Raw genomic sequence first — 10,812 nt, 5'->3', positions numbered from 1 at the left:
TAAATGCTACGTTAGTTCTATATTAAAGGATAGTTGTTCCCGACGAAATAACACACAGAAACAAGTATGGATGACTGAAAATTCAAAGAACTTTGCCTCCGATTAGAGGCTCACGAAGGAAAACTAGTAACTTTAAGACGCACTTGGAGCACTATGTGGCCTGAAAAAGTTCCCACATTAAACTCGTTGGGCGTGCGAGGGAAACGCTTCGTTTTTATTCGCTGAAAGGTGATACTTTATCATGCCCCTAGTAAGATGGCCGCCACAACCGCCATCTTGCCAGAGGAACGGCTTCACTTCTGCGCAATCATTTCCACTCCAGCAATTTTTTAATCCTCCTTGCGTGTCACGGCCCATACCACAGCCTCCTAGATTTCTCTTGCCTGCCGGATTATCGGTGGTTGCTTGGAAAGCTGCCGTCGTCAGAACTATAGTGATGATGCCACCTAAGTAGGGGTGTTTTCAAATACATTTTTATGTTTTTGGAACTTATATGCAAGAAAAATAACGTAAAAAAAGTTTAAAAAAAGCGTAAACGTAATTATAATTAACCCTACGTAAGTGACGCCGTCATTAAGCAGGCAACTTTTCCAATACAAGGCATAGCCTTTAAAATTAGTAGCAAACACTAAAATTGCCAATCTCAAAGGCCAAATACAAATACCCTTATCCCGAAGTAGGTAGCGTCGTCATAGATGACGGGCGTTTCGCGCTCATCCGGCAGGCAATGGAAATCTAGGAGGCTATGGAGGGAAAGCTAGGAGACTAGGAGGTATAAGTTATAGTGTTCCGTGCTATGCCCGTACCGATACACTGGTAGGTGTTCAGTGACAACGGCACTAGCAGTGATACAAATGGTCTGTGGCGATACTAGCCGGTGTTGCCTCTCCTTGCGAAGTTTAGGCTCTGTGCCGTGCTTCCTACCGGGCTGCAGAAATTAGGCGCCTTCTTCATCTTCTAATCACTACCACCACCACCTCGCTACCACCACCACCTTGCTTGTACAAAGACTTCGTGTCTGTCGCCGCCAATCTACGCAGAAGGATACATTGGCGACACGCGTCAGGCACCGACACTGGATGCATAAACGCCTTCAGCATAAGCGGCGAAGCGCGGAAGATTCCCAACTCGCGTGGTTGTTGAGTTTGGAGAGCCTGTGCAGTTTCTCTATGGGGGAAGGCATTCTTCAAAGGACAGCTGTCTGCCTGAATCGCGGGTTATCTTGTGTGATTACGTGTGGTGCCACAACTGTCTCCTGTAGGACACAGTTGATTTGTGGGTTGTTTAGGTGCTGCACGTTTCGCTCCCTCCGTATTAGCACTTTTAGCCGCACTTTTGAAGCAGTTTAGTGCTTCTGGCATAAATTTGCTTGGTTTGGACTCGCCGATTCTCTTTCGAGTGACTCGTGGTACTTTGTTTGGACCAAATTTTTAGCTTTGTTGTGAAACTGAGGAGAGACTGCGGTACAGATAAGCTCTTAGACTTTCTTAGAAGTTGTTCATGGTGTGCGTTCATAACGTTCTCGTGAAGTGGAATTGATCTTCTAATGGGGTGCACAGTTCGACATGTTTCTTCGTCCCAGCCATGTTATTTGTGTACTTGCATGCGTTTTGATTGACCGTGTACTAGATTACACGAATGAGTACGTCGATAGCAGTTGTAGACTAACCGATATCACACATTCTGAAGCGGCCCCGGTCAAGGCATCGAGCTCTGTGTGGTGTCGTGGATCCAACTATACTGTGAGGACATGCGTATTTAAGAACTTGTATTATCGAGGAGACACGGGAGATTTCGTTTTTTTACATGGCCCAGGAACGACTCTGCTTGGCGACCTGAACAAAAGAAATGATCCTGCGCTTACCGATCTGTCGTCCGTAAGCGATCATGGGGCATTTTACTTTAATTTTGTGGACGTACCTTTGTCGGCATTTCCAGAGCTCGATGTTGTAGATATTGACAGTGACACGCTTGTGGTCAGTCGCTTCAATCCGAACAATTTGATGCATGTGTTTCACGATGACCTCATACCAATATTTTCGACTGTTCGAGAAATGCGTAGCTGCAGCAGTAATGTAGAAGTGCTGCACTGCCTTGACAACATTACACTGTTTTTGGCTGATGAAAGACGAAAGGGACCTTACTGGCAGCTGTATAAAGCCCTTATCAAAAATGGAAAGATACTGCACAGAACTCAAGTGTCTAAGTGGTACCGCTTTAGAAGGGCATTTGTTGGATTGCGAAAGGACAGTACGTGGTACCAATATGGTTTTGTGGTCCCACAAGGCCCTCTCAACAGTAACCTTAAGACAGCAGGGGCCGAAGTTGGTTTGTTTGCTCAATTTTTCCTTCATGCACTTGATATACCGTTGAAATCGGAGATAAACAGGAGCCATGCACTCATAATATCTAGAACCAAGAACAGGCTTATCACAAACCTAGGTGAGCTAGTCAACATTGTGAAGCGGCACACCAAGCTTACACCAGTAGTCATTAACCTGGAAAGTGAAGCTATCCGAGAAGTAGTAACCTTGCTGAGACGCACACGGCTTCTAATAAGTATGCATGGCTCAGCATTGATTTTATCAATGTTCTTGCACCCAGGGTCATCAGTGTTAGAACTGTTTCCGTATGGCATTAATCCTGACAACTACACTCCATACAAAATCCTCGCAAATCTTCCATCAATGGATATTTCCTATGCAGCATGGAGAAATACAAACAAGGCCAACACAGTTTTTCACCCTGAATTTGAGCCACAGTATGGTGGAATATATCACTTGCAACTGGAAACCCAGCAAGAGATACTCCTAAGCAAAGAAGTTCCACCACACTTGTGCTGTGACAATCCCAACTGGCTCTTTCACATTTATCAGGACACGGCAGTGGACACATCAGTTGTCCCAATGGTTATCAACCTATCTACTGAACATATTCTTATACGCAATAACCATAACAAGAATATTTTTCCAGGAAAAATTCTGGAACTGAAATGTGAAGTGCACAAGCATTCTGAAAGCAACACACAGTTGGTAGTCTCCTGGCTTGAGCCATGGAACGTAGCATTAGCTAGTTTCAGTCATTGCTATTATGAAGCATGGTTAAAAAGTGGTGCAGAGGTTCATATGATACATACAAATACAACATCTTTTGTACGAAACATTACAACTGGTAACCTTCACATATGGGTTAAAGCTGTGTGTGATGGAAATTCTGGTGGCTTCAATGCCTTTCCTCCCATCTGCAGGGACAATGCCTATTGAAAACTTTCACAGTTGTATGACAGAACATACATGCTAGATAAAGTGTCTTCCAATGCGTAGATTATGACAACATGCTGATGGTCACTCGTGTCTAGCTTTCTGTAATGTGTGCAAAATGCAGCCTTCCCATTTTTTAAAAATAAATGATAAATAAAAATGAATTCAGCAAAGCAAGCTTACACTGTAACTGCACTGAACTCTTTTTTTTTATTTGAACATACTGTAGGCTTTTCACGACCTATGCAGGAGCTTCATGTTCTCTCGCTTCATGTTCAGACTGTACCAACAAAATTATCTTCATTTTCTGCCAGCCAATGACAAGCAGGCTCTCAATGACAAAGTCTACATTATCGTGTAACTTTAGTCACAAATAAATGATGCACTATGCCTATTGCTTTTTTTTTTAAGGAAAGCCTTCCTGCAACTTGCGTCATTGTTACACCAGTATGCGTGTTTTGAAAAAAAAAAAAAAAATTGTAGGTATGAAGTCAATTTTTGTAATGCATTGTATACAAGCATTGTGATGTGGCAGTTTAGCAGTTAAAAAAATGCCTCAAATAAACTTTAAATACAGCAGCATTTACCAATACAGCCATTGATGCATGATGCTGGAATAGTTTAGACATGTGAAAGAAATCTTCGAATTACGCATTCGATGCTCTAACCACTGAGCTATCACAGCAGCCTTGTAAAAGAAATCTTGAAATCATAGACTACTACAATGTAATAATTATATTAAAGTGGCTTGTGTCAATGAAGCTTTTTCATGTGGCTGCATTCTGTGTAATGAGTAGCATGCTTTAAACCACAATCAATTATGCACATGAAATCTTTTCAATCTTGCTATGCATCCGCTACATGGTGTTAGAGGAATATGTGCTGTAGCATGTGTGCCTTTAGTAGTGGGTGGCCGCTTTAAAGCCACAAAGTCATTATGATAATTGCATGTTCTAATGCCTGATGGCATTGTATGCTTGTACCACACAATATTATTGCGATATTACATGTATTGTGAAGCCTGTATAAAGGACATGTGTGTTTGTAAAGCAATAATATTATTTTCACTCCATTTCCAAGCAGAGGAAGTTCTCCTGGCAGGCAGGTGTCATAGAACACCTGCCTGCCAGGAAAACGACCTGGTTTTGATTCTCACTCGGACCTGGAATTTATATTATTTATTTTATTTGCATATTTCTAGGTTTTTCGGTCACACACAAGATGATTTTTCGCTCACAACCGACGCCCATGTTGACACTGATGCCAATGCTGGAATTTCTGTGAAATGCGCTCTTTAACGCTATTGTGTCAAAACCTGCATTTCATAACTTTGGCAGGAAACATTATCTTTACTATGCCTTAACTTGGTACCACTGTACTCATTGCATTTCCTACAGCCATAATTTAATGAAGGCTTAACACAAAAAGCTTACAAATGCTGTCACTGCTACTCGTGAGCAGTTGGATAATGCTAGGCTCCCTCTAGCATGTCTATAGCACTTGCACTGGAGCGACAATCAGTAACAAGCCACTCATCTAGTTACACCATTACACCGTCCACATTGTTTAAGCAACTCAGTTCAACTTTTTAGCCTTCACTTGCCCCTGATGGGAAGACCCATTTATGGTTGTTCAAAACATTAGTAACCTTTCTTATCGCTCGAAGCATGCCACAATCGGCGCATCGTTAAGCCCGACACGCATCTCGCAGCTCAAATGCTTTTACACTTGACATCAATATTATTGTTGCCTATCCTGCTAACTGGCACTTCTTCATTCAAGTTAAAGGACATGAAGCCATTTGACCAAAACTCACTCTACTCCTTTATTATGGTGTACAGCAAGGCTAACTATAGGACCTGATTGGAAATGAATGTTTGGAGATATATGGCAACATATGCCCTTTTCATACTTCGCCACATCACCCAGAAGATCCACCCATGTATTTACAGCATCTACAATATCACCGATTGGACCCATCAAGCTCAACCACCTGCTGTTCCTTCTGGCACCTGTACTAGCGTTTCCTGCTGAAGTTAAATAATCGCCAGTTGTCCACTCAGGAGGCCTGCATGAATGTGCACACCAAGTTTCAAGCCATTCGATGAAACGTGGTGTGTGATGTGCCTTTGAAGTTGGCGTGTACATTTATGCACACCATGACTGAAAGGATTAGTGGGGATTCACTGCAGAATGCTGCCTAGCATTAAATATAAATGAACTGTAAAAACCTTAATTCATATGTTCTATGTAAAAAAAAAAAAAACATTGCAAGGTCTGAAAGCATGGCTTTAGCCTACTCCAATTCCCCAGAAGGTTTTTCAGCATTCCAAGTCCCTTGCTGGTGGACATTACTTCCTACACATACCAGATTACTCAAGCTTTTGTGCTGAACAAGCTTATGTTTTTATCATAAGTGTTTATTTATATTTATAAGCAAGCATTGTGTGGCTGTGTGAATACTAAAATTTTTGAATCAAGTAAAAGCATTAGACAAAAAATGGCTTTAGGTATGGTATATTGCAAAATTCCTGATCAAAATCAGACACAAAGCTAAAGCTAAGCGAGAGTCTATTTGATCCATGAAATTAGGCTAATATACAGACATGTCCCCATCAGAGGCAGTGGCCATGTTTGTGTGCGTGACTTGTTTATGCTAGTTTTGTCAACTTGTGGCCAAAAAAGAACAAGATACATTGTTCATGAGATGAATAGAACCTTCTGCATTTTCAGTATGACTTGACTCAACCTCGATGTGCTGCGTATAATTGTAGCCAATCTCGTTGGTGAAATAAATACGTTTGACAAGTTTTCAGATATGCCATGTTCATGAAACGTCAAAAGTATTACTTATCTTTTCTCGAAATGAATGCAAGCAAAAACTAAATGCCCACACATGATTTTCTTAGACTGTAATATTGAGTATCATCGCATTACATTATGTGAATTACACATTTGTAGATAGCGCATCATATTTCGTGCCTCAAGGGGACATACATACAGTACCCATGGCTTAAACACGACTGAGGAGTTTCTCCGAGTACCAAAATGGGTCCCGTTGTTTAAAAGGCTAGAGACCACCACAATTCGATATTTGAGTGCTCAAATTTATCTAGCAGCAGTAGGCATAAGCTGCTTTTCAAAAGCCCCGAGCAGAGGCGTCGTATGTTTAGTCTTTGAAAAACGAGTAAACGAAAATGGCTGCGCACCGCAAAATTGCTCAGCTGCGTCCTCATGGTAAGTAAATGCTTAGTTTTCAGTCGTAGCATGAGCGACAACATCTATAGCCATTTGTTGAACTGTGGACACCCTAAGGATCACATTAGAAGTAATTTCGGTCTGATACCATTATTACACGCAATCATAGACTTAAAAAAATTAGGATGTATACTGCAGGTCTTTATTGTGTTTTTTAAGCTTTTCAGCTACGTACCCGAGTAGTGGACTAAACACGCTAGCTACTAGCACTTTACTACTGGTACCAGTCAGTGGCATAACCAGGCAGAGGCACACCGAGCCATTCTCCCACCCAGAAATTGTTTTCCCATGGGACAGGGAGCACAAAATGACACTTGACCACCTGCAAAAGACAGTCACCTGCCCAGACCCCATGTCGCATCAAGGGCGCTTCCCCCCAACCTCCGCCTGAAACGAGTTGCCGTCTACGCCACTGGTACCAGTAGCTACTACCTCAAATCACTAGCCGACTACTAGTAGCATGGGTGGTCCAGCCAGTTTTGGATTTAGAGAAATTTTTGGAGCAGGAAATAAAAAGTCTGTTTTGCAGCAGAAAAAAACAGAATTCAAAATCACTTGGAGCAGAACATGTCAAAATTTTCAGTAAATCATCTTACAAGGAAACGTATATTTGCAGATATTTACGACGATTACACGCAACGACAATGCCTGGCACACTGGCGGGCTGGGACCAGTCTCTATCCACTTCGTAGTCATTTCATTCAAACAGGGACCCTCTACCGCTTTATGCCCCAATCCCACTGCTGCCTTGTGGCACTACCCCGCGGCGTTAAAGCGCCGACCCTACGCTTGTCACGAAAGGGGAGTGTTGGGTGACACATAAGGTTTCAGTCTTACGACGTGCACAACAGTGGATGGTGGTAGCATTGAGTGCGCTTCGTCGACGACTCGCTGTATCTCGTAGGTGAGGTTGGTGATCTTGCGCAGGACTTTGTATGGTCCGTCATAGCGAAATAAAAGTTTTTCTGAGAGGCCGATGTGACGACATGGGGTCAACAAGAGTACGAGAGAACCTGGTGCATACAAAACTTCGCGGTGGTGACGATCGTATCGTTCTTTCTGAGAGGCTTGAGAAAGTATGAGTCGTTCTCGAGCAATCTGTTGTGCTGCGTCGGCTCGCTCTATGGCATCGCGGACGTATGTGACAGGGGAGCTTGAACCAGCGGGAAGGAGTGTATCAAGAGGCAGAGAGGGTTCCCGTCCATAAAGAAGGTAGAACGGGGAATAGCCTGCGGTGTCATGTCTGGAGGAGTTGTAAGCGAAGGTGACGTAGGGTAACGTTGCGTCCCAGTCACGGAGGTCTGGAGAAACATACATTGACAACATGTCCGTGATAGTGCGATTCAGGCGCTCTGTAAGTCCATTAGTTTGTGGATGGTATGCTGTTGTGAACTTGTGGTTCGTGGAACAGGAACGTACGATATCCTGGACGAGGCGAGGTAAAAAGTATCGGCCTTGGTCAGTAACGAGCTGTCGAGGAGCGCCGTGATGCAATATGATGCCATGCAGTAGAAAGTCGGCGACATCGGTAGCGCAGCTGGTTGGAAGAGCGCAGGTGATCGCGTAACGTGTCGCGTAGTCGGTCGCCACGGCAACCTATTTGTTCCCGGATGCAGAAGTGGAAAACGGCCCGAGAAGGTCAAGCCCTACGCGGTGGAATGGCTCAGCAGAGATCTCAATAGGGTTAAGAAGGCCAGCTGGAAGTGATGTGGGTCGTTTTCGACGTTGACAAAGGCAGCTGGCGACATACTTTTGCACAGAGCGATATAGGCGTGGCCAGAAAAAACGGCGCCGGACGCGATCAAAAGTGCGGGTGACTCCCAGGTGACCAGCGGCAGGTTCATCGTGAAGCTGTCGGAGAACATCTACTCGCAAATGGAAAGGCACGACGAGAAGGCGGTCAGGACCATTAGGGCGCATGTTGTGGCGGTAGAGAACACCTTCATGAAGGAAATACAGGTTCAGAGAAGTGGGTGGAGTAGCGGAACTCAGGCTTTCTATGATGGGAAGTAAATCCGGGTCGCGGCGTTGCTCAGAAGCGATATCAAAAAGTGTCTGATATTGAGAAGACGCAAGCCTCCGTAGCTCTCTCTGAGGCATCTGGTGGATCCACTGGATATCGTGACAGGCAGTCGGTGTCTTGATGGAGGTGACCAGATTTATACATGACCGAGAAGGTGTATTCTTGGAGGCGGAGAGACCAACGACCGAGACGTCCCGTGGGATCCTTGAGCGAGGAAAGCCAGCAGAGTGCATGATGACCAGTTACAACAGTAAAACTGCGGCCGAAGAGGTACGGGCGAAATTTAGAGACAGTCCAAACAAGAGCAAGACACTCTCTTTCGGTGATGAAATAGTTCCTCTCGGCAGGGGTAAAAGGCGGCTGGCGTAGGCGATGACACAGTCACGTCCATGATGACGCTGAGCTAAAACAGCACCAATTCCGTGGCCACTCGCGTCCGTACTAACTTCTGTCGGGGCAGTCTGATCGAAGTGGGCTAATATTGGCGTAGTCGTGAGGGCTGCAATGAGCGCCGAAAATGCAGCACTTTGAGGCGAATTCCAAGTAAATGGGACGTTTTTTTTAAGAAGCTCGGTGAGAGGCGGCGCAATATCGGCGAAATTCCGGATGAAGCGGCGAAGATAGGAGCACTAACCAAGGAAGCTCCGGACATCCTTAGGAGAAGAGGGCACGGGAAATTGAGTCACTGCGCGAATTTTGTCCGGATCGGGCTGTACCCCAGATGCGTTAACGAGGTGACCAAGTACAGTTATTTCACGACGGCCGAAACGGCATTTGGAGGAGTTCAGCTGGAGACCAGCGTTGCGGAATACTTGGAGAGTACTGGACAGTCACTCAAGATGGCTTGCGAACGTCGGTGAAAAAACAATTATATCATCTAAGTAGCATAAGCAAGCGGACCAGTTGAAGCCACGCAGAAGGGAATCCATCTAGTGCTCAAAGGTGGCCGGCAGATTACAAAGCCCAAACGGCATTACTTTAAATTGGTATAACCCATCGGGGATTACAAATGCTGTTTTTTCTCGGTCCCTTGGGTCAACAGCAATCTGCCAATAACCAGATCGAAGGTCAATGGACGAGAAAAACTTTGTGCCATGAAGGCAGTCAAGGGCGTCATCTATTCTTGGTAAGGGGGTAAACGTCCTTCTTAGAGACCTTGTTGAGATGTCTATAGTCGACGCAAAACCGCCATGTGTTGTCCTTCTTCTTGACAAGCATGACCGGGGATGCCCACGGACTAGATGAGTGTTCGACGACGCCTTTGGCGAGCATTTTCTCGACCTCTTTCTGGATGACAGAGCGTTCGGCAGCGGAGACGCGGTAAGGGCGGCGATGAATTGGGTTGGCATCGCCGGTGTTGATGTGATGGGTCACAAGTGATGTTTGGCCTGAAGGGCGGTTGTCAAGATCGAATATGTCCACATAGCATGTCAACAGACGGTGGAGGTCTTGTGCTTCGGAGGGCGAAAGATCTGGCGCTATCATTTTAGCAATGTCAATGCTTGACAGGTTGGGCGCAGTAAGCAAGTTGACGTGCGGAGTAGGTTGCTGAGCCGACAGTTCAGAAATATCACACTCATGCAACGACGACATGACGCCTAGTTTAATACCAGCAGGCAGCACGTGCGCAGAGAAACCAAAGTTCAAAAGAGACAGATGGGTCTGGTTGTGGCGTACTCTCACCACGGTGTGCGGGACAGCATGGAGTGCTTTAGCACAACGTCGGTAATAGGTGAAACGACATATTCACCATTGCGCACAGGCGGATCACACACGAGCTGCACGTAAGTCGCGGCTTGCGGTGGAAGATGCAGGAACTCGGTGGCACAAAGGCGACTTTGAGCATCACGGGTGACAGCGGCGTCAAAAGGCAGTTCCAACTGAAGAAGACCCGTCGAGCAGTCGATGAAGGCGGAGTGCGCAGAGAGAAAGTCGAGACCAAGAATCACGTCATGTGGGCACTGCTCAAGCACGGTGAACAATACGACGGTCTGGCGCCCAGCAATGCACACGTGAGAGGTGTACATGCCGAGAACAATAGATGTGCTCCCATCGGCAAGCATTACTGCACACTTAATAGGAGGCGTGATCACTTTTCGCAGTTTAATACAGAGAGCAGCGCTCATGACTGAAATTTGTGCGCCAGTCGCTACGAGGGCTGTAACGGTAACGTCATCCACCAAAAGGTCCAAAATATTGCGGCGTGTAGGAATCGTCAACAGAGGATTTGCAGAACGGGTCGTTAATGCAGCGTCACCTCCAGGAGCTGCA

General features: G+C 45.3%; 1 protein-coding gene across 1 annotated transcript; it reads left to right on the top strand.

Annotated features, from left to right (window-relative positions):
- The first annotated feature begins 420 nt into the window (after window positions 1–420).
- LOC119175912 (protein O-linked-mannose beta-1,4-N-acetylglucosaminyltransferase 2) lies at window positions 421–6,075 on the top strand. The gene has a single exon (XM_037426948.2). It carries the CDS (start codon window positions 1,566–1,568, stop codon window positions 3,261–3,263), a length of 1,698 nt encoding a protein of 565 aa, XP_037282845.2. The 5' UTR covers window positions 421–1,565; the 3' UTR covers window positions 3,264–6,075.
- Window positions 6,076–10,812: the final 4,737 nt, after the last annotated feature.

The sequence above is a fragment of the Rhipicephalus microplus genome, chromosome X (assembly GCF_043290135.1).
Source record: "Rhipicephalus microplus isolate Deutch F79 chromosome X, USDA_Rmic, whole genome shotgun sequence".
Classification (NCBI taxonomy): domain Eukaryota; kingdom Metazoa; phylum Arthropoda; class Arachnida; order Ixodida; family Ixodidae; genus Rhipicephalus; species Rhipicephalus microplus.
The sequence above is the reverse complement of the archived record's forward strand: the minus strand, read 5'-3'. Positions and strand labels throughout refer to the sequence as shown.

What these genes read in the sequence shown, in the direction of transcription:
- LOC119175912 (XM_037426948.2), top strand. Translation starts at nt 1,566, where the DNA reads ATGTTTCTTCGTCCCAGCCATGTTATTTGTGTACTTGCATGCGTTTTG.